The sequence below is a fragment of the Lissotriton vulgaris genome, chromosome 11 (genome assembly GCF_964263255.1).
Source record: "Lissotriton vulgaris chromosome 11, aLisVul1.2, whole genome shotgun sequence".
Lineage (NCBI taxonomy): Eukaryota > Metazoa > Chordata > Amphibia > Caudata > Salamandridae > Lissotriton > Lissotriton vulgaris.
The window spans coordinates 1,108,698,644-1,108,723,517 of NC_141699.1; the positions used below are offsets into that span (position 1 = coordinate 1,108,698,644).

General features: G+C 42.7%; 1 protein-coding gene across 2 annotated transcripts in view; it reads left to right on the plus strand.

The window, feature by feature from the left end:
- Window positions 1-24,524, plus strand: part of LOC147684253 (putative cation-transporting ATPase 13A4) — a 296,688-nt gene extending 272,164 nt beyond the window's left edge. For both annotated transcript variants that reach the window (XM_086944650.1, XM_086944651.1), the window contains 3 exons: window positions 10,219-10,307; window positions 17,336-17,416; window positions 17,964-24,524. In XM_086944650.1, coding sequence (XP_086800776.1) covers window positions 10,219-10,307; window positions 17,336-17,416; window positions 17,964-18,167 — 374 coding nt within the window. In that variant the 3' untranslated portion in view covers window positions 18,168-24,524. The remainder of the gene's footprint in view (window positions 1-10,218; window positions 10,308-17,335; window positions 17,417-17,963) is intronic.
- The last annotated feature ends 350 nt before the right edge of the window (window positions 24,525-24,874 follow it).

The following is a 24,874-nucleotide window of genomic DNA, read 5'->3' on the forward strand; positions in this document are numbered from 1 at the left end:
ACATCAGCACCCCTTTTCACTACACCTCAAAAGCAAAACATATCACACACACCAGCACAACAAGATCTTCAGAGCACAACACCTCATAATACTTACCATCACAAAATACATACATATACCCACCTTTCAAAGCACACAAAGGAACAAACTCCAATGCCAAGCTTTCACTCTTCCACCACACCTAACACAGATACAGCCATACAGCACCTCTCTTCTAACCGCCTTCCATCCATTGGACAATTTAGAACATTACGATATGACCCACATGCTGCACCACCTCCCCTGACTCATACACCTTCTGCCTTAAACACACGCACAAAATATAAGCCACATGCCACACCTTACAACTTTGCTTCCCCAAGTCTACCTCACAACAATGTTACACCACAAAAGCAACACAGCACTCCAACTCACTCTCAAACACCATCTCCAACACATACACATGCAGACCCATCAAAATGTCTTCTTAGTATGCTGGATGAAGAACACGATACACAACAGCTACACGATTGCTATCCTAATACAGCTAATACCAGCACTAAAAACACACCTGCTACACACCCACACTATACTGATCACTCTTCTACAAAACAAAGTCCCACTATCACCAAAGGCCACTCTCTACACTGTCTACTAATAAATGCTCGATCCCTCTCTAAAAACCAGCATCACATCTACGATCTTCTCATCGATGCAAAACCTGACATACTATTCATAACCGAATCATGGTTGGGAGAGGATATTGCTCCAGTCCTGAATGAAGCCATTCCTCTAGGCTATCAAATAATCACCCAAAATCATATATCCAAAAAAGGAGGCGGTCTAGCTGTTGTATTCAGGCAAACAATACATATCACTAAAGTTGACAACATCTCCAGAAAGAATTGTGAGGCTCTTCTAACAAGATGCAATCCTACACCGTCTTCCACCTGTAACTTCCTGCTCCTTTACAGACCTCCACCTAGCAAGGCAACATTCCCAGACGCACTTCTAGACACAGTTTCAAACCTGATAACAATACACTCCAAGCTATGCATTCTGGGTGACCTTAACATTTGGTTTGATAAAACCAATATGACCCATCCAAAAACAATAATCAACGGCCTAGACGCATTGAATCTGCATTAGATTGTCCTCAATCCGACACACACCGCTGGACATATCCTAGATGTCATTTTAGCTAATACTGAACTAGTTACCTTTCAAACTATAACTCCAGTCACATGGTCAGACCACCACTTGCTTGCTTTCCAAAATAAAACAACACTAAGTGACTCACCTAAAATGACCTTACATCCATCCACCTATCGGCCGTGGAACAAACTCAATTTGGAACACTTGGAAACACAACTAACATCCAGTATAAATTTGGAAACCATACATTCTGTTCAGAATCTATATGAGTGGCTACAGGAAGCTTTTGACATCCTGATACCACTCAAAACCACACAACAGAACAAAAGAAAAAAGCCCCTTGGAGAAACATAGAAATAAAAGACATAAAACAACAAATTAAAAAGCTGCAATGTACCTGGCTCAAAACAAACTCCAAAGAAGACAAACTTCACCTACAGAAAATTAACAGGTTATATAAGTCGGCTATCAAAAAAGCTAAGAAAAGGTACTATTCAGACAGAATTCAAAACGCTAAATGTGCAAATAAAGAATTCTATAAAATACTCAATGAATTTCGAAAACCAAATTGCCTAGAAGGAACTCATCCTGTTACTCGATTTCAAGACAAACTGGCAAATCATTACACAGACAAAGCATGCTCTAATCAAGCCTCTCCGGTCCTTCCAACACATCTCACACGATGAATTTATGAACCTGGTCAAAGCAAGCAGACCTGCCAGCAGCTCTTCTGACCCCTGTCCGCCACAAACTTTCCAGACAACTCTTCTAACAACCTCTGCTGCCATTCCAGTAAGAAGAATCATCAACGATTCCTTAACTACTGGAATATTTCCAGAAGAACTCAAAATGTCATACATACGCCCTTTACTGAAGAAAACAAACCTGGACCCGCTGAACCCTGACAACTACAGACCCATTACAAATGGACCTTCCTGTGCAAACTGATAGAAAGAGCAGCGTTCGCCCAGATGTCACAATTCATTGAAGAGAATGACATACTTCTGATTTCCAAACAGGATTCCGTCCAGGAAGAGGCACTGAATCTGCCCTTGAGGTTCTGTAATTCTCGAGTCTGACTCCATTTTGTTCTGTGCCAACATTTTGTGTTGCCCTCACGTAGGCCTGTAAAGGTAACCTGGCGAACAAAGTGGCCTGGCCTTCTTAGTTCATGTATACATTTACTAGGTTTCTTTTTGACTCTGAAGAAACTGACCTCTTCACCTGAAACTGACCTCGCAAAGCCAATTTCTCTGATCGATCTTTGTCTGAGATTGCCAATCAATGTTCAGGACATCGTTAACTTTTTAGTTTCCTTGCACATGCCTTATCTTGTTCAGCATCTGTTTCTGTTTATTTTTTATGTTTCTTCATTACATGGGTTATGCTTTCAATTATAGGTTTGTCCGGCTTGTGGAGATTGAATTTGGGACATTCCTAATAATTAACTTTTGGGTTGGGATACTGTAAATTGAGTTTTTGCTATGGGATACTTTGTTTGAAAATGTATCTTATTGGCTAGAATTTTGTGAAGTGGGTGTACATTTATATGTGAATATTGGGTATAAAAGGAGACGTCTTGCCTTAGTAAAATGAGCAGTCTCCTGTGAATTTACACCGAGATGTAGTTCTAGGATCACTGTTACTAGCTGCAGCTAATAAACTAGGTCTCTGACGCCATCCAGAAGTATTCTGTGTCTTTGAAAACCAAGACAGGTGAACTCGAAGATCTTAGGCGTGCCCCTGACGCCGCTGGGTTAAACCCCAGTTCTTCAACTGGCGCCCAACTTGGGGCGACTTCAGCGGTACTGGTCCAAGCCCGAAGATTGTGAAGAACCCCGTGAGGAAATTCTGGAGGACTGCCGCCACTTCATTAACCCCTGCATGTCGACGTGGACCAAAGGTTTTTTTCTGCGAGGCTTCCCCTTTCCGACTGCTGCGAAGGACTGCTGCCCTGACTGTCGCCCTGTCTTGGACCCTCTTGTGATGATTTGTAGTTGGCCAAGGTGCAAGCGAGCTCTTGTCTTACATGGCCCGATGCCTTACCATTGGCACTTTTGTCCACGAGAACGACAGTATATTCTCTAAGGATGAGGTGCAGGCTTATGTTGGTTGGAACGTGACTTGATATAGTACCAGCTTGACAGAGAAGGAGAGACGAAAAATGTCTCCCCCTATTTGGATTGTACCCCACCGAGGCCATTTTTGTTTGCAAGGTGCTGGTCGGAATCCGAAATCTCCGCTAGGTAAGAGTGTGTGTGCTCAAACCTATGTCTATTCATCCCGGACTTCTCCACCGTTTGTGCCAGCTAAAGGCACATATTTTGTTTGTCATGACAGACCTAACACATGGTTGCCACCTGATTTTTCAGGATCATGTTATGTGGCGTTTTTGCTTCCCCCTACATACACTACTGCTTCAGACTATCACAGAACGAGATATGGTAGAGGTGTCTTCAATCAGGAAGATACTGCAGCACATGAAGTAGGAGATTTCTTCAAGGGCTTCCTCCCCTTTTGGGGTCCTATGATCAATAGTAGGCATATTCGACAGCTTGTCCGCGTTGTTGAAGCTACTACTAATGAGACAGCAGGTGCTCTTAGCAATGTTACAGCTGAGCTTCAAGCGGACCGCCTTATGACTTTGCAGAAATGTATAGTATTAGACATCATACTTGCATGTCGAGGAGGAGTATGTAATTGATTGGATCCAGTTGCTGTGTTTACATACCAGATAATGCCCCTACAGTGTACCAAGCCATCTCTAGGTTGCATAAGATCTTTGAATGGAAAAGTGTGGCTCAATGGTTAGAGCGGCAGACCCTGATGCAGAGGTCTAGCCCGGGACCAGGGTTCAATTCCCCTCCTCGGCGGGTCTTGGGCTAAAAAAAATTCCACTGACCTGATAATTCTCGCCTCGGTGCCAATTCCAATCATGGAGTCCCACTCTGCGACTCTGGGCAATAGCTTGCTTAATCTCCAAAACGGCCCCCACAACGCTAAGGATGCCTGGCTTCCACCTTGGGGGTGCCCAGGAGTGGACACTTCACAGGGAAAGCCAGGATGGGTTTACAGCGGTATTCGTACAAGCGCCTTGAGACCCTTGCGGGTGAGTAGTGCGCTATACAAGTATCAATTTACAATTTACAATTTTGAGTCTATCCATGTAGACAAAGGAGACTGGTCATTGACGGGATGGTTTTGGGGACTGCTGTCCAAATGGGGATGGAAGATTCTGACATTCCTTGGTATGGTTTTAGCCATCCTTTTCTCTTGTTGTCTTTGCATCCAGTGTGGTCCCACCATTTGCAGTCTTTGTGCTACTATGTGTGTTCGGAGACCTATCCCGAGAGAAGTAGAGAATAATAAAATGATGCTACAGCAACACTTTGATGACCTAATGAATATCGATATAGACCTAGATTCAGATCAACATGAGTCTTAGGTTATTGCCTACGTAATGGCAAAAGGAGGGTCTGAGGTTCGGTAATTCTCGAGTCTGACTCCATTTTGTTCTGTGCCACCATTTTGTGTTGCCCTCACGTAGGCCTGTAAAGGTAGCCTGGCGAACAAAGTGGCCTGGCCTTCTTAGTTCATGTATACATTAACTAGGTTTCTTTTTGACTCTGAAATGAACGGTAAGAAACTGACCTCTTCACCTGAAACTGACCTCGCAAAGCCAATTTCCCTGATCGATCTTTGCCTGAGATTGCCAATCAATGTTCAGGACATTGTTAACTTTTTAGTTTAATTGCACATGCCTTATCTTGTTCAGCATCTGTTACTGTTTCTTTTTTATGTTTCTTCATTATGTTTCAATTATAGGTTTGTCCGGCTTGTGGAGATTGAATTTAGGACATTCCTAAAAATTAACTTTTGGGTTGGGATACTGTAAATTGAGTTTTTGCTATGTGATACTTTGTTTGAAAATGGATCTTATTGGCTAGAATTTTGTGCAGTGGGTGTACATTTATAATGTGAATATTGGGTATAAAAGGAGACGTCTCGCCTTAGTCAAATGAGCAGTCTCCTGAGAATTTACACCGTGATGTATTTCTAGGATCACTGGGGCATATTACCAACAACTAGCGATAATTTTTGTCTCTAACTTGTTTAGAGACAAAAATTATCGCCGCACATCGTCGATTTTTATCGCAGATAAACCTTGCTATTAGCAAGGTTTATCGCAAATGCGATAAAAAACGGCCGCAATGCATGAATATCGCTGAAAAGTCAGCGATATTCATGCATTATCGAGCAAATGCTCTTAGCCATGTTATCCACCTCCCATTGGATAACATGGCTAAGAACTGCTCAGGGCAGGCGTTAGCTTTTGGAGATATTCGCGCTTAGCGCGAATATCTCCAAAAGTTGGTAATAGGAGATAGCGATGTTAGGGACTGTTTCCAGTCACTAACATCTTGGCACGCCCACTTTGCATGTCATTAGTGATAAATATCACTGACATGCAAAGCGGGGCCCAAGATGGTCGCTATCTCCTTTTAGCTGTCACTAACTGGTGTTAGCGACAGCTTGGTAATAGGGAGATAATTTTATCTCCACTTTCTTGGCTTTTAAAGCAAAAAAAGCGGAGATAAACCCCCTTGATAATATGCCCCACTGTTACTAGCTGCAGCTAATAAACTTGGTCTCTGACACCATCCAGAAGTGTTCCGTGTCTTTGAATACCAAGACAGGTGAACTCGAAGATCTTAGGCGTGCCCCTGACGCCGCTGGGTTAAACCCCGGTTCTATCTTCACCCTCCTTTGCAGCTGGGATGACCTAAAGAATACAGTTGACCGCAACGGGGTTGCTGCGCTACTCCTCTTGGACCTCTCAGCTGCCTTTGACACGGTTGACTATGACACTCTGAAACAAAGACTTTATGAAGCCGGCATAGAGGGAACTGCTCTAGACTGGATCGCGTCCTACCTTCGAAACAGAACTAATGTATTCCACACCCCACCTTTCTCGCCCAAACCGTACTGCACAAAAGCAGGGGTCCCTCAAGGTTCTATCATCTTGCCCATGCTTTTCAACATCTACATGAAGTCTTTACCAGTACTGATCAATAAATTTCACCTCACGTGCTACAACTATACGGATGACACGCAAATACTCCTTCAACTAGAATGCCCCAAATACATTGGAAAATCACCAATTTTCAGCTGTCTCTGAGCTGTGGATCAGTGGAGGACTTGGAGCCATCTCAAATTGAATGCTTCAAAAACTGAAATACTCACGTTTGGCGATTGGAAATATTACAACCCGCTTGCCGCATGGCCTGATGAACTGGGATCACTGCCTAAAGTATTGAAGGAAGTAAGAAACCTCGGAATGACCATGGACTCCAAGCTATCGATGAATGTCCAAGTGGATAAACTAGCAAGATCAAGCTTTGCTACTATAAAAACTCTGCGACAAATTTTCCCTCATTTGGGATTTCCACACAAGGTCCAAGCTACCATCTCCCTTATTCTATCGAAGCTCGATTACGCCAATAGCCTCTACCACGGATCACCTTTAATGACGATGAAAAGACTACAACAGATTAAGAACTCGGCTGCCAGACTACTCTTGCATATCAAACCACAAGACCACATCTCCCCTGCCTTGAAAGCCCTGCATTGGTTACCGGTTGCCAGAAGATCCACGTTCAAGCTGCTTTGTATTACCCATGAAGCAATTCATGGAATATGACCACTCTTCATCAGGAATAAAATCACCAAACACATTCAACAAAGGTACCTCCGCTCTAAAGGAGCATCTCGCCTCAAAATCCCACCATACAAGAAAAAAACCATCGGTGGCACATCCTTCTCTGTTCAAGCAGCCAAACTATGGAACTCTTTACCCCCAACATAAGATCCACCGACAACCACCTTATCTTCATAAAACTACTCAAGATTTGGCTCTTCCCCACATAAGCACCACAAGGAAACTGAAATTTACAGCATATCCCTATGTATATAAGCATTTGTTTTCACTATTGATATGTACCTATCTTCGTGTATTACTTTATAAAACATGTAAAATAATTATGTTGTTAAGAGAAAATAAAAAATAAAAAAAATTAATAATAATAATAATAATAATATTCATCAATAAATAAAAATCATCTTTGGTCTACATGTACCTATTTCCATTGTGCATCTATGTACCTTCAATGTACTTGGATCTGTGTGTCTGTTACTTTTCTCCTAAAAAAGCATATCCAATGCACTACCCTATTTCTCATCCTATGCCTCTATCAATATATTTGATCTAAATATACTTACTTCCTTTATGTATCTATATACTTTCAATGTACTTATGGGTCTATATATTTATCACTTTCTTCTAATTTAGCATTTCCAATGCACTAGCCTATTTCTCAGCATGTACTTCACTCAATGTATCTTCTAGCCCAACCTCTGACTTATCTCACACTTCTTTCTACTACTCCTTCCAATGCACTACCCTATCTCTCATCCTATACATCTATCAATGTATCCTCTACATCCACTCTTTCATTTATCCCAAACCCCATACCACTACTATGGTCACCAAAATAACCCTTTCTGGACTCTCTCCTGCTCTACCCCTCCTTGCATCATCTGACACCTCTTTTTACTACACCGATCCCCTAAAATCAAACCTTTCTAAACTCTCCCCTCTGACTCCTTCCCTCCAAAACTCCTTTTTACTCATCCAAAAGCCTCTTCTTACAGCTAAGACTCCATGGAATTCCACAGAGTGAAACTCTACAAATCTGCCCACCCTTAGACAATATGCCAATCCAATGCCATAGATGAATGCCCACAATTGGCCCTAAGGGCCACCAAGTCAAGTCAGTGGCACATGCTAAAGATCAACTGAGCACAATGAATACTAGATGCTCAAAGAATACCGGAATCCCTACATCAAGTAAGCTATGAGAAGCTGACTGACCCAGACAGCTGCCTTCTGTGGAGACACTGAACCGTCATCTCTATGAGCCTAACCACCTGTGTCATACAACTGGCACTTGCTGGTCATCAGGGGATGGCCCAAACAAACAGCCACCTTCTCAGCTAAGGATGGTTTCATCTGATAGATGAGTTAGTAGAAACAACTGTGAGATGCCGTCCCAGGTGTCAAGCTGCAGGGGGCCCTGAATCCCCAGCACCCGTCATCACAGAGGGTGGACCCCAGCACCCATCGGTCTGTGCGAGTCTTCGAGATGGCTGATACACCCTTGTTCTCATTGATGACCATTCAAAGTACCCAGAAGTCAAAATTGTCCATACCCAAGGAGCAAGTGAGGTACTTCCAAAATCGAAGAAAATGATGGCAACCCACGAGCTCCTCCAAGAATTCAGGAAGAAAATGGCCCACTGTTCTAAAGTGAGGAAGTGGCCACTTACCTTGGGTCACTGAACTTCAAGCACAAGAAAGTCCCCTCAGATGGCCCCAAGCTAATGGGAAGATTGAGAGATTCATGAGGACAATGAATAAAGAGATCCAAATGACCTATGCCAACTATCAGCCTCTGGAATAAGCTATATCCTCTTTCCTGAGGGAGTACCAGTAGACCCACCTACACAACAACGGGGGGAGCTTTGGATCACCTTGGTATGTGACGGGTAGTCAATGACTCTATCCTACACCACTCTCAGTGGAAACCCCCCAACAGCAGCGCAAGGCAACTAATGATAAAGCCGGCCCCCAAACACATGCAAAAGCATCCAACATATAGTAGGTTACTATATGATAATCAAAGATAGATTTCTGAAATGCAAGTTCAGGCTCCTATTTGAGCAATACTCATGGGTGGCCAATCAGAGGCACATGACCAAGAGCACTGCCAGGTGGAGCCATGAAGAGGTTACCCAGAGTATATTGCATTTCAAGAAATTTTATAAAATGCCAATTCCAAAGGCGGGAAGTCAAGAGGAGGGTGTCGAAAAGCCAGAGGGACAAGAGGAGGAGTTGGTAGACTCCCATCTGAGGGGAAGTCACAGAGAGACATCAAAAGCACTCGAGATGCTGGTGCCAGTCCAGAGAGCTGCCACAGTTGAGACTATCCCGAGGTGAGCGGCTCACTCACCACTGATGGCTTGAATGGTCGAGAAGGCTGGACCAGGTATCACCTCCAGCAAATTACAGCACAGTCAACGAGACTGAGAGACCGTGTGGTGTGACAGCATACCTGTGGCAGCTCATGATGAGACTGTCCTAAATCCTTTATGATATGAACATTCTATTTACCTGGGGCGTTCACCTGAAGAAGGATGTTTGTTGGTGTTCCATTTAGTGTCCATTCCTCTATCTGGTTTTGTTTTGGGACTGCGTTTTGTTGTTGTTGTCTTTTTTTTTTACGGTTAGGGAACATTGCAGTGTTTGCTAATGAAGTAACTGGTAAACACCAAAGGAGAGAAGGAGGGGAAGCTGAATTTGTCACCAGCCCACGCAGGCATAATAGAGAATCCCACAGTCACGTGTGACACAGAGAATAAAGGCAGGCGCATGACCGGGCAGAGTGAGAATGACCTGGGTGCACCCAAGCAAGCAACCAGTGCTCCCGGTCCGGCTCATCTTTTTGGCTGAGAGCCAATCATCCCGGGGGCCCAGAGTCTCATGCCTCGTGGTGTATTCTACCCTAAAGGCACCATCACAGTCCCATCATGATGGACTCGGCTGGCTCAATGCAGAGCCCAGCTTCTGTTTTTATGTGGTTGCAGCATGCAAAGTGCATTCATTTCGGAGTCAGAGTATTATTTTAGACAGCATAGCTCAGAAATAGAAGGAGGACAACCTTGCTTGCTGTTTCTGAGCTACATTGTCTGAAAGTTTAATACCAGGTTAAATTAATTGACTTTAAAGACTGCAGGCACATAAAAAACTGAGCCAACACAGCCAGGGTTTATCTGGTAAAATGAAAATTGGTTCTAGTCAAGAAAAGACTAAATAATTATTTCTTGGACCTTTCAGTTAGAGATTTGCACTGAATTCTCCTGAAGGTGGCAATAACACTTTTTTTATGGACCGTGCACTGCAGAAGTCATGTGTTTTTAAAGCTTCATTCTGAATGATTCTAAGATGCCTGTTTTCTGTTGTTTTAGATCTATTCTCACTACTACTGATTGGAGTGACTGCACTATGTATTTTCCTGATTTTTGCGGACATCAAAGAACTGTACATTGTATCACAGGTACAGGTCGCCTTGAATCCAATACAGTTTACTCTCTAGAATCTTGCATGAAAATTGTTTACATCACACTGAATGTAATCATGACTACAGAAATGTTAAATAGGGGGACCCTAATGCACTCCCTTAGGAAGACCCTCAGTCAGCAGGGGCAATGCCAAGGTCATTGGATCTCCATGAGAGGAGAAAAGCTTCTTTCATTGGGGTTCTAGCTAACTTTACCTTCTCATCTGCCCTCCTCGCCCTGTTACTTACCTTTGCAATTTCAATGCCCTACCCTACACAGTGCACCCTCCCCAAGCAAGAGTTCTTTCCTTCATCAAGGTCCACTGCCTCTACTATGAAACAGGAATAACCCCACCTCCTTCTTATATTCTCTTTGTGCCCATCAGGGAACTTCCTTCTGTATCTTGAGCTAAGGTAACATTTTGCCTACATTTTCAATACATTTTTTCTTTTAAGTAATGGATTGTGTCAAGTTACATTTCTGCCATTGTTTGGATCTTCAGTCAGATTAATAAGGACTGGAATTTATTCAGTAATCACATCACACTTGTTAGTGAAATACTTGCAGTCACTTTCTTTAGCTTTGCCGAAGGGATAGGATATTTCCCAGTTGCTGGCAGTAATGGAATCTCAAGCCAAATATCTATTAAATATTGCTTCAGACGGCCCTAAATCTTCTGCATGTCTGTGACTGGTGTTATTGCAGCATAAAGAGGTGCATTTGAGGGGTTGGTAGTTGGATATGTTGCAGAAAGCCTCACTGTTGCCAATGCTCATTAACTAGGAATAAACTCTCAGGGGTAGATCAGGAGTCAGTAATCCATAAGTCATTGAAGAACCAGAAACCTACTCAGGTGTTAAGACATAAATCAAGGTACATCAGGAAAGTTCAGAAAACCTTACAAAAGATCAAGGCAAAAGAACCATCTTCTATTTTACAATGGTGTCTGCCTACACAGTAATTGCAACAGAAGAGGTGATCAGGATTCCAAAGGTAATCAGAAGCAGATGTTCATGTTCCCTGTTAATTGAAAAAGTGCCATGTGACATGTAGTCTCTGGTAATCTGCACGTTGTTGCCTTTCTGGTTTTCTATAGGGGTGGGCGGAGCTCTCAGAGTCAAATCAAATCAAATAAGCTTTATACGATTGTAACATACAACCATAAAAGCACAAAATATACATAACAAGTTTACTATAACTCTTAACAACATACAGCCATTTTAAAATAACTAGGTATAGTGTAAGACATCACTTTAGGATAGCGAGTTGAACATTGGCGGCTATTGGGTACAAAATCATCAACAAGATTGGTTTAAGAAAAAGGTAAAAACACAGAAAACATGCTCAATCCCAGTATGACATGCCACAAAACTAGCAGTTTTTGGCCACTATAGGTGTGGCAGGGTATACTCAGACATGAGTCCCTTGCTCACTGCACCATCAGGATTCAAGCAAGCCGGGCCGAAGACGGCTGAAATGCCAGAAACCGGTCCCCGGAAGCTTGTCTCCTTTCTGGTGAAGAATTGGCTTGGTAGTTTGGTCTGCCCTGTTCCCATGATGCACTGGGCCAGGGACAGACTAATTTGCATATAGCCAGGTTCTGAGCTGGGATGGTGCGGTGAGCTAAATAACAGTGATGGATCAAGCCCTGATCTTTGGACTGGGTAAGAGTGGTCTGCTTAATTCAGGCACTCTGTTCATCACCACCCCCTTTTCTGAATCGTTTTTGGCCACTATAGGTGTGGCAGGGTATACTCAGACATGAGTCCCTTGCTCACTGCACCATCAGGATTCAAGCAAGCCGGGCTGACGACGGCTGAAATGCCAGAAACCGGTCCCCGGAAGCTTGTCTCCTTTCTGGAGAAGAATTGGCTTAGTAGTTTGGTCTGCCCTGTTCCCATGATGCACTGGGCCAGGGACAGACTAATTTGCATATAGCCAGGTTCTGAGCTGGGATGGTGCAGTGAGCTAAATAACGGTGATGGATAAAGCCTGATCTTTGGACTGGGTAAGAGTGGTCTGCTTAATTCAGACACTCTGTTCATCACCACCCCCTTTTCTGAATCGTTTTTGGCCACTATAGGTGTGGCAGGGTATACTCAGACATGAGTCTCTTGCTCACTGCACCATCAGGATTCAAGCAAGCCGGTCCGACGACGGCTAAAATGCCAGAAACCGGTCCCCGGAAGCTTGTCTCCTTTCTGGTGAAGAATTGGCTTGGTAGTTTGGTCTGCCCTGTTCCCATGATGCACTGGGCCAGGGACAGACTAATTTGCATATAGCCAGGTTCTGAGCTGGGATGGTGCAGTGAGATAAATAACGGTGATGGATCAAGCCCTGATCTTTGGACTGGGTAAGAGTGGTCTGCTTAATTCAGACACTCTGTTCATCACCACCCCCTTTTCTGAATCACAAAATTAGCAGTGGCATGAATATTTAAAAACTCGCGAACATACAATTTAAAGTGCATGGTGCATAGGTCATCATATCAGTCACTACCATTCTATGTGGGTAAAAAAGATTCATAGAATCATCATGCTTTTTCTGGCCGTAATTGAGCTAATGATGAAAGTAGCAACAAAAAAGCAAATCCCCGGGTCTTCCATGGTTAGTAATAGCAACATAGCAGCTTTAATAGTTCTAACCCTGTGTTTCTTAAAAAGTGGTTTGAGAAGCATAATTCTTAAAGACAGGAACAGGTCGCATAAAAGTAGAAATTGCATAGTGCTCTGCTTGGAAATCCCATCACATGGACAGGGTGAGGACGGATACGGTTTCATGGTTGGAAATGCAATCAGGTGATGCACTAAACCCATCCTAAATCTGATCAAAACCAAAAGATGTGATGGTCTAGTAACAAAAGAAAGATACGCTGGAAAGCCTGTCGTATCTGTATACATGTGATAAAACTGGAACGTAGACTGTTTCATGACTATCGCTTTCCTATTTTCTATCACTCGCGAAATATAGGTACTTTTCAAAACCTGTTTAGACATTAATTGAGAATCATTAAAATTGCCCAGACATGATATGTTAAAAAAGTCATCATATGATTTGGTTAAGTATCTAAGCCATGGTATTTTAGAACCATTCTCCAATTTCAGACAATCATTTATAATTGCTTTAGTAAAAGAAGTTTCATCTTTTGACCAGATTTGTCTCCAAAGCTGTAGTGGTCGCAGGGCTATTAGGTCACACAAATAATTCAGCCCTACTTTGCTATGTACAAATTCCGTTGGGGCCGAAGCTGGGAGGCACAAAAGCTTCTTTAAGAATGAATTCTCTTCAGTTTGCAGATTAGCACATGCCTGGAGGCCCCATATGCCCACCCCATATAATACAACCGAGGTGCATCTGGCCTTGTATTTAGCCATCATATCCTTAATCCGCCAGTCTCCTAAATTAGAAGCAAATTTAAAAACACTATTTATACTCCTTTTGAGTTTAGCCTATAGATACCTACAAGGCTGAAATAGATCTATGGGCCCCAATGATAACTAACATTCTAAACAAAGCGAATCAACAAGGTTTTATAACCACTTGGCCGACGCTATAGTCATACCCATCTACAAAAAGGGCAAGAGGAACGACCCGACCTGCTATCGGCCAATCTCCTTCTTGGATGCCTTGGCAAAGGTGGCAGGCCGTATCATCCTAAATAGAATACAAACCTGGGGGGAGGAAAAACAAATTTTCTCTAATTTACAGTATGGCTTTTGCTCAGGAAAAGGGGCAACGGAACAATGCCTACATTTGGCCCTTCTCATTGATAAATACACTCAGGCTAAGAGCGGGAACCTTTTTATTTCATTTACTGGCAGCCCGTCCCGACGTTGTCCGGGTATGAATTGCTGCCGGCCAGTAGTGTATTGTTTTGTAGGATTTCGTTTTGATAGCATTTCTTATCTGTGACAGGCCTGTGAAACGCTCCGATTCACAGTGCACTGCTGATGCACTTAAGAGTGCACGTTCAGTAGTGTGTGAACTCGAGTTTCCCTACTTTATTTTTCCTTGCAATATTATATAGAGCGAACTCGACAACATGGCATGAGCACAATTTACATTACAGAAGAACACATTCATTTGTGGTAGACACGGGGAGACAAAGCGATTTGCCTGGAATCACAGGATGTTGAGCTGATGCCGAGATTCGAACGTAGCTCCCCAGCTCTAAAGTTCGCAATTCTGAACTTGTGGCGGGAGGTGTGTCTAAAAGTGTATGTCGGTGCTGGCCATCAATGAGAGAGACCTGTGCATTTTTCAAATGGGTGGTGAAAAAATATGAGTATGTTGCTGGAGATGTGGGCCGCCGTGCCACCAATGTACTTACAGGGGGAGGGTAAACACCCATTATTCAGCAACTTTAATACCGCATACCATCACTCCGCATACTTTCATTACGAAAGTACCATGACTCTGCAATGCCATTATAACGCATGGCATTACATTTTATATGCTTTTACCACGCATACATTTACAACGAAATTCGTTGTAGATGCATGAATGGTAAAAGCATGTTTTTTTTCCATGTTTGGATGAGGTAAGTATGGGTATAAGGGGATCTTTTTTGGGGTACTGAGGTATATGTTTTGGGGTGTTTGGGTATTTTCAGGGTTCAGATATAGTTTTGGGTTATGGGGTACAGGGGTAGTTTTAGGGTTTAGGGATAGGTATGGGTTTTGGGGTACAGGGGTATTTTTAGGGTTCAGGGTTAGGTTTGGGTTTTGGGGTATAGGGGTATTTTTAGGGTTCAGGGGTAGGTTTGGGTTTTGGGGTACAGGGGTATTTTTAGGGTTCAGGGTTAGGTTTGGGTTTTGGGGTATAGGGGTATTTTTAGGGTTCAGGGGTAGGTTTGGGTTTTGGGGTACAGGGGTATTTTAAGAGTTCAGGGCTAGGTTTGGGTTTTGGGGTACAGGGGTATTTTTAGGGTTCAGGGCTAGGTTTGCGTTTTGGGGTACAGTGGTATTTTAGGGTTCAGGGGTAGGTTTGGGATTTGGGGTACAGGGTTATTTTTATGGTTCAGGGCTAGGTTTGGGTTTTGGGGTACAGGGGTATTTTAGGGTTCAGGGGTAGGTTTGGGTTTTGGGGTACAGGGGTATTTTTAGGGTTCAGGGCTAGGTTTGGGTTTTGGGGTACAGGGGTATTTTTAGCGTTATGGGGTAGGTTTGGGTTTTGAGGTACAGGGGTATTTATAGGGTTCAGGGCTAGGTTTGGGTTTTGGGGTACAGGGGTATTTTTAGGGGTTAGGGATAGGTTTGGGTTTTGGGGTACAGGGTATATTTATAGGGTTAAGATGGGTTAGTGTTTAAGGGTGTTGGGGTATTTTAAGGAGTAAGGGTGGGTTATGATTATGGGGTGCAGGTGTATTTAAAGGGAGCAGGGTGGACACCCGGAGCTGGAATGTACAGAACCTGGGAAGAAAAAACAATGAAATATTGGGCCCAAATCTTGCTTTTTTCCATAATCCCGCGCCCCGCACACGCCCACGCCCCCAGCACATGCCCACAGCACACGATATGAGACATGCATGAAGGGCGGAACGTACCACACACCCCCAGGGTTTGTCATGCCCCCAGCAAACGCCCACAGCACAACGCAGACACGCCCACATGGGACTACTTTGCTAGCACGGTTCTTTTACCTTTTAAATGTATATGGGGGCGTCTGCATAGCCTATGTCTTTCTGCTGCAACTGCCCTTTCCAACGCTGTATTGGGTGTTGTGATTGGTGCTGTGGTTCCTGAGATTACCCGACTCAAAGGTTTGGGCTCTCTCTTTATTATATTAGTATAGATTTCTGTCACTCACAGTTTCCCCAATCTTGCCCCAGTCTTTGGACCTCTTCCCCCTCTCTGATGCCTCTGTTTCCTTCCCCAGAATCCTGCATCCTTGAAGCTTCAGAGTCGCGTGTCTCTTACGTCATGTTCGGTTCTCCTATTTTTTCTGGTTTGAGCTTCTGTTCTGACGTAACATTATTGCGAAGGCCGCAACTTTTGGAAATGGAATACAGCATAGTAAGGTTTGCTGCACTGGGGAGTTTTCACTCTTTAAGGTGATATGGGGGAGGAGAGCTCTCATACAAGTGGCAATGGAGGCATGCTGGTGAACTCCGCTCCATTGGTGGCTGGCGGAGGTTTTCTTGCATAACTTTGCACTCCACTTGGAATGCAGAGTGCCAAAACTCCATGAACTCTGCCAGCGGAGTGGAGTTCCTGCCCGCCCATAGTTTTCTACCATGGCTTATCTTAACACCATTTGCTCTGCTCATGTAATAAACTCTTAGTGAATTCTAGGAGTGCAGCAAGTGGGAAACGCACTGTTCAGAACACAGCTAATGTTTGAGTGAGGCTAAAGTTAAGTAGACAGCTCATGCTCCCTCCCCATCTGACCCCAATCCTGTTCCTGCACCTGCCCAGTTCCTGGTTTTTTGGCTTGATATTTCACCATTAGATTGGATTCAGTTCCAGCTCCTTCAAAGATGGTGTAAACCCATGGTCTGCAGGGCATTAAAGATGGTAAAAGTCTAGATTTTTTCAAGCCCACTTTTAGGGTGCCAACTATCATAGTTAAAGTTTATTTTGCTACTTTGTGCCTTGACTTGGATTTGTGAATGATCCGCTTCACTAGACTAAACAGTAAATTGATCATTGAATTTGAGGTTGTGCCACATCTGTTCCTCTTTGAAGGAGATCCAAGAACGTTGGAGAGGAATCAAAAGTGAACATTTGATGGACTGTCATGGCACTTGAAACGTAATTAATAAGATTTTAGAAACTTATAAACAAATCCAAAGTTAACCTAATAAGCATCAAAATCCATCAGAGAATTTGACTCAGGTGCATTATAACCTTTGAAATTGAAGGAGGATCCTCTTGTTTTGCATGACACAAGGTACTGATTAAATTAAAAAGGGACAGCTTTCCAAAGATGGTTCCATGGCTATTAGATACTGATTAGGAAAATATGGTGTTCATCAGACAAGATTCAAAGGTATTATAAAGGTGTTTATTGCTCTTGTTTGCAGCTCGCCTGTGTTCCCACTCTTTGGAGGGTTTACTTGTTCATCGCTTTGGTCATCCTCTTCATTGTATCCTACGGGGTTGAGGTGAGTACTCGTACGTATTCTGACCAATGAGCACAGTCAATGACTTTTACCTTACTCTGTAAATCAACGTTCAAAGTTTTGTGGTTATAGAAAGAATGTTTAGTAATTACGTCTAGAGTTCGAATAAACAGCCCAGAAAGTCAAATCTAAATAAAATGCCCAACCTATGAAAAATACTGACTACTTTGGTTTGACTCACAACTTCGAATGCACTTTACAAATATTGCAGTCTTTTTGCAAATAAATATGTTCTTTGATTACTGTTTTCTAATATTTTTACTGGATACGCAGGAGCGGGTACAAGATATATCTGTTTCCAAACTTATGTTTGCAGAAACCGATAGATAAGCAAGCCTATACATCTATAAGTCAACCAACTTTTTTCCCACTTTCTTAATTTTTTATAATTTTAGACTTGATATTCTTTGCATTCTTTGATATAGAAATGAAATAATCATGACACCTATTCATCAATTGTGCCCTGAGGTCAATGTTAAGGGAAATTAGGCTTATTTTTATGAACATTTAATTTTCTTTATTTTTGCAGGAAGGAATTATTGGAAACCGAGCACTCTGGGTCTGGATAAAGAAGAACGTTAACTACAAATCCAAAAGTCAGTACCGGACGCTGCAGCGACTCCTGGAAAGGGCTCCACAGTGGCCACCGATAAACCAAACCATCTATCCTGACTCAGCTGTTACAGAGCTAGAAGTTGAAATAGACATATATCACAACCCAGCCAGCATTTGACAAAAATGTGCATGTGCTGACAAAGATACAACTCAACTCCTAGCTACATGGAACCCAAAAAGGGCCTCCCTGGTCTTTTAGCCAGCACTATTTATTTGTGAATGATTAACAATTGGATTATTCATTGCTGTAGCCTTGTGATTTTTGAGTTACATCCCGACTTCCTGCATCCACATACTCCGAAAATTACTCAATAAATCTTGTAGAATGTAGTGCTCCAAAACAGATCACAGCCTGCTGGTCAGTACCTGCTTACTTGGGTAGAATGTGGGCCGCTTAACGGTTGGTTCTATTCATTCTGTGCTTACAAGCCCATCTCCATACATTGTCAAGAAACAAAGTCAGGGTTGTGTACAAGAAGGGCGGACTTTGGTTTTGTTGGACCTGCATGATTGGCCATTGATTAAAGGTATTATCCAGAGGCACACAGTGAGAAATGTGCCCAACATTCGTCATTACTCAGATGTCAAGAAAGGACTTTTTGTAGAACAAAGATATTAAGATATTGGCTCTAAATGAAGCAGCCTACCTGCTCAGTATTTCCCAACCAAGGCACTGCAGATAATGTGTAAAAGGAAGGTACATCACAGGGCCACTGTCAGGATTCACGGGAGGTTTCCTCCTCATACCGCCTCGGTGGCTTCTACCCTCTCATTCCAAACTCAGAGAGTAATTCATCCTTTGAGTTGGAGTGCTAGCTGGCATCGCAGAAACTCCAACATGGCTGCCAACATCCTGACACTGCAACAGCTTACAGCTGTTTAGCAGTCTAGTCTTCCAAGCAATCACAGCCTGGTGAAGTGTGCTTCAACATTCTACTGTGCACTTCACTGAAGAATTTACTAGAAGAGCATCGGAAAATGGAGCGTCGTGGAAGTTAGTCAGGGTAGACTCGAAATCATTTCCCTTGTCAAAAATAACCTTGGCTTTGAAGAAAGAAATAAGGTTGTTTAAACAACCGAGTAATGTTGTTGCAGTGAAATAAAAGAAAGTTAATTTCCCAAGAATAAAAGCCTAGAAAAATATTCCTGTAAAAAGTAGACACAGGCGTGAACTTTCAACACGCTGTGTCTGAGAGGAATCTCTGAGGCTTATTACGAGCCGAAATTCAATTGAAGGTTAATGCGAGCACTTCCCCTTTTGTGCTGCATTTGCCTTTCTAGTTTAAAGAATGATTAAATATTAACGCATGTACAATATAATCTTGCCACTGCATTTGGTCTAACAGTTATTCATACTGGTTCTACACCTTTTATTAGTCCAATATCTTTTTCAGTGAAATCCCATACCTCTAGATTCACTGTCTCTCTCAGATCAAAAGGAAGTTCTTCAACAGTGAAAACTAGATATAACCTTACAGCTGTCTCATGTTGGGCTAATTGAACTCCACATCCTCGTCATGAGTCTAGAATTCAACACCATTTGGGGTACAATAGATAGTACAGTTTAACTTGCACATTAAGGGTCTCATTACGAAGTCGGCAGACTTTAGTCCGCCCAACACCGTCTAGGTCCTGGGACCGACAGACCTCTGACTGATGGTCCCGTCTGCTCATTAGGATGTGACCGAACACTGTTTGGTCGTAATCTTACATTTCCTTATGGGAACATTTAATACAGCCATAAAGAGACTGTAGTACATGCTCTCATAGGGAAATGGAAGGTGGCAGCAATCCCTGCACTTCTGGCAGGCACCTCAAGGTGTCTGCCACTGGCTGCAGGTATTGCAGGGATTGACATGGGTTACCTCTCTTGGTCCCCTACCGGAGGACTTTAGTGAAAGGGAACCCTTCTAGGGCTCCCCCAAAGTCGACTTCAAACAGCCTTTCTGTGTCGGAAAGGCCGGCACGGAAAGGGTGTCAGAGTCTGACATTGTAATCCCAAGGGTGGAAAGGCCGTCCTTGGAGATTATCAGTCGACTTCCGACTGGTGAACGGGCTTCTACATTCCGTCGGAAGCCAGCTGGAATGTCCGTCTGGTTTCAATTCCAACCACCTGAATTGTTATCAGGCAGTTGGAATTGAAACCGACGATCCATGCTAAGGTCGGAGGCCTTACAACACAGATCGTAATCGGCCCCTAAGTCTCCCCTTAATAGTTTTACAGCACCAGTGGCACAAGCGACAAACTGATAAACTTCTTCAAAGGAACACATTTTTACGGGGCTCTTTTCTGAAAATGGATTTGTGCTCTATTTATTTAAAACTCCTACAACTTGGATCTTCTTTCTTGAGAAGGGTAGGTCTGGGAGGTCTGGGATTTCTGCTGTTCAAACAGTAGATTGGGTAGCACCAGTGTCAATTAAAAAAGGACACTTGACGGCCATCAACTTCTCCATCAACAAATGGTCCACCTTGGTCCACCTCTAAAACTGCTCCAAGTACGCAATCTTCCTGCACCCTCAGGCACCATCATTGGGAATTGTGAGAACCTGTGCTGTCAATATCTAACATCTGGAAATGCTGAAATGTATTTTGATTCTAGAATGGATTTATATTCATTTTAGGCAATTCATTCTGATTAAACTTTGGGTTTTCCATATTTTGTGGTATCATCTGAGCATGTGGGACATGTATCCTTGGAATTTGTCTGGGTACTGGCTTTTTCATTTACTGAGCTGGTCCATTTTGTATTTGCTTTTGATGACCTCCCTTCATTGGAACTTTTCCATTTAATCCATGAGGATTGAGCCTGCAGTCCTGCTTCCAATGCCCAATTTGATTGCAATATTGGCAAGGTGTTATATTCTTCCATGTTGCAATATCCATGCCTGTTTTCAAGTCAGCCGAAACACCCCTCCCTCTATAAAACCTCCCTGCATAGCTGGTATACCAGCCGGCGGGCCAACACCTTGAAAACCCCCAACATTTCTTGTAAAAGATAGATTCTGATTTTGGAAACACTTCTGGGCAAACTTTGTCCGAGCCATCATGAATTTCTCATTTATTTTCTGCTGCTTCATTTCCTGTTCATCATGGCAGTATTGCACATATGTCAGATTCTCGTCCAATGATTATTCTGCCAACAAATCACACTCAGCTGTATAGGTGAACTAATTTCTGGTCTCAAGCAAAATGATAAACTGAGATACGAAAAATCCTATATTCCTAGGTCTGGATACTCTCTGCTACTGTGCTGCTGAAACACCAAGAGTAAACGCTCATGATAATCATGCACTTGTTCTTTTGGTTCTTGAGAGGTTCTCTTACTTTTTACCTAGTCTAAATCTTTTGGTGGAACCTTTCCTTTCAGAAATGTAACCACAGCTCCATACTTTTGCATGACTATATGAGATGGTGTATTAGTGCGAGGGTGTCTTGTTGGTGGTCATGATCTGGTCATTGCACTGCAACCTTACATTCTGCCCACAAATTGTTCCGCACCTAAATGTCAACAAAGGTATTGATTCCAATCCAGAACATCTTTGACAGTTTTACAAAGTTATCAACTTGAGAGTACCACTCCACAGATGTATCTCTTAATTTAGGGAAATTATTTGTAAATACAGCAAGATCTACTCCCATCCAGACCCTGTGGATCTCTACCCCTCCCTCTACTTCTCGCAATAGAAAGTTTGACACTTCTCCTTCATTACAGAACCCTGCTTCCTCCTTTTCCTCGGTCTGTTTGGCTTTCCTTTTCTTTGACTATTTGTTTTAACATTTCTCAAAATCACTAATTCAGTGATATACAGTCTCTTTCCTGAGTCTCGCGTTGTCTCAATTGCTCATCATCTACTGGAGCTCTATATCTTTTCTGATACAAAATGCTTTTAGAAACATCCACATCATATTTCTGGGCAACCTCTGCTAGTTTCTCATGTTTTACTCCAGCACGTCTGGTAATCTCTTCACGCAAGTAAACCAACTCCTTCTCCTGGTCTTGATACACACGCTCAAGCTCCAAACAACCGCTGAACATTTCTTCCAACTTAATCTTCAATCTAGCAACATCTAAAAGTCTTTCTCCTCATACTTTTGAGTAATACCCGTCTGTCTTTCTCATTTCCTTAAACCATGGATGAAGATACCCATCTTCAAAAGAATTAACCTCTCCTTGTCTTATCGGAGTAGTAAGGTAACTCCTTCTCCCTCCCTCATGGTCTGGATTGTTCATGGGGCCGTCCAAGTAACTGTTTGTGTGGTCTGGAATGTTGAGGTGAACTCTGCTGCTGGTGCTCCCCCAACAGTCCCTTGCTCAGGAATTGTATTTTTGGATGTTAAAGGGGCCCACATTCCTGCTGGTTGAACTACTGCAGTCTGAGTAATGGGGGCTGGAACAGTTATAATTCCTGCAGTAGCACCTATAGTCCTCACTACAGAAGACCTTTCTACCCTGGTAGGCAAAGTACCTGTCCTCATCGGTCGGCTTACATGCAAGATCAAATGTACTGGTCTTTCAACTTGAATTAGACTGTGATCAACAGGAGCTGTAGGTGCTGTTGAAGTACCCCTCGTTTCCTTTACAAGGGCCTTATAAGTTTGTGGATGTGCAGCTAACAATGCTTCTAATAGTTCATCCCCTGAATCACTGTCAGAATCAAATTTGTTTCACCCATCTCCTCATCCCTTTTCTTTGTTTTATTGTTCTTAGTTTTTCAGATTTGTCAGTAGTAAGGATTGAATATAATCTGGGGTCAGATGTATAATGCATTTTACGGCTTGAAAATGGCCCATCGGGCCGTATGTGACCAATATAATGCTCGTTGACATGCACCAACCCTATTTTGTGAGTCTGTAACCTAATAACGACTCTCAAAATAGGGTTTGTGTGTCGCTATTAGGATGGGGTGTGTTAAGGGTGTCCCTTCCTAATAGCGAGCCACACTGTTATGTAGGAATATTTTGCGACCAGGAATGTAGTTAAAAAACAATCACAGTTACCACCAACTTCAAGTTGCTGGCAACCCATTTCCAAATGGGAAGGCGTCCCCAAGGGAACCTTCCCCCTTTGTGAATGTAGGCGCCAACATTTTTTAAAAGCAGGCAGTGGTCCCCCAGACCACTGCCTACTCTTAAAAAATGGAAAGGTAGCTTTCCATTTTTATTTTTGAAATGCACCCCATCCTCTTTTAAGGAAAACTGGTTGCATTACAAAAACATGCTTTCTTTAAAAAGCAATCAAAGACATGGTGGTCTGCTGACCCCAGAAGACCACCATCCCTGTGAGTGCTATACATTCACAATGGGTTGCAAATTGCAACCTGCCTCATGAATATTGATGAGGCAGGTGCATCTGCGACCCACTGCGAGTGTCAAACACACTGTTGTACATTGCAGTTTGCCATTTCCTAATAGTGAATTGCTAAACGCAATTTCATACATCTGGCCCCTAGTCCCTTCCAATATGGCTTTCCTCCATCTCTGTTGTTGTTCATCCCATCTAGCATCTGTATAAATGCACACTGCTATTTAAGTCTGTTTTTGATATTTCTCCCTCTTCTTTGCATTTGCAGCATTCTCCCATAAATTCAGTGCCTCATGTTGTTTAGGTGGTGGCTTCATCTCATATCATTTTTCCCTTAATGCCTCAATACTTCTTCATTCAAAAGTACCAATTTAGGGAAAATCAAATCCTCAGTGATCTAGCACCATTGACGAAGCCACAAAAAATGTCTAATCCCGCATTTGTTGTCATATAATATGCAAGGGTGCCCTCAGGTGGTCCCTCTTTGCCCTTCCATACAGGAATCGTCACCACGCTCTTTACAAAATTCATTATTCTCTTTAAACATTTCATGGTTTCAACGTATAAATCAGCAATCAATATTAATGACAGTTAAAGTCCCCATGTGTTTTGATCATTTCCTGCAAATGTCAGTTTTCCTTCCTCCAATGCTAGTAAAGCTTTCAAAATCAAGACCTGTTCACCAGCTACAAAGAAGCTAACAAAGCTCAACAGACTAACACCCTATTTCTTTATCAACCAATACCAGCGTGGCAGCACAGCAACCGACCAATCCCAGTGTGGCACACTATGATGTATGAACTCATTCCTTTCAGCAGTTCCCTCCATTACAGTTTTTTCTCATACATGTAATTCTTCACAAATGCAACAAATACATTAGCAAAACACTTGTCTGCTCTTCTAAAGGAAGTAGATATGATTCAGCAATCAAAATATTACAGTTCTGTCACCCTGCAACTTGTCTTCATTAAAATACATTTCTCATCCACTAAATAAAATCTTGACTGGCAAAATTTCACCTAAATCAATGCAGCTTTACCTGTAGGCGGGTAAGTTCCACTAACATCAATTGGATTAGTGTAATTTGTGGAATGGGTCAATACAATGTCAATGATTACCGTGATGTGTGCAGGCTCGACAACGGCAATACCAATAAAGGCAGTATCAACATATGCCATGAACTGTGCTCGCATGCCCTCGCTAATACCTGTCAATTCAATGCCAATGTATGTCTTAACCTGCACTCGCACAGCAGCACTGACACCAGCAATGACAATATCAATGTATGTCATAATCCATGCACAAATGACAATACTGTTAAGAACATTGTCAATGTACGTTATGACCTATGCAAACATAACTGTGTCAATACCATTAAAAACAATGTCAATGTATGCGGTGACAACTGTGCACACAATGTTAAGGATGTCGATATAAATGATACGAGTGACTGCAATATTACTTTCAGGAGTTATAATGAACTCACATCATTACTGTTGGATTCACCCAAGGTGACCTAC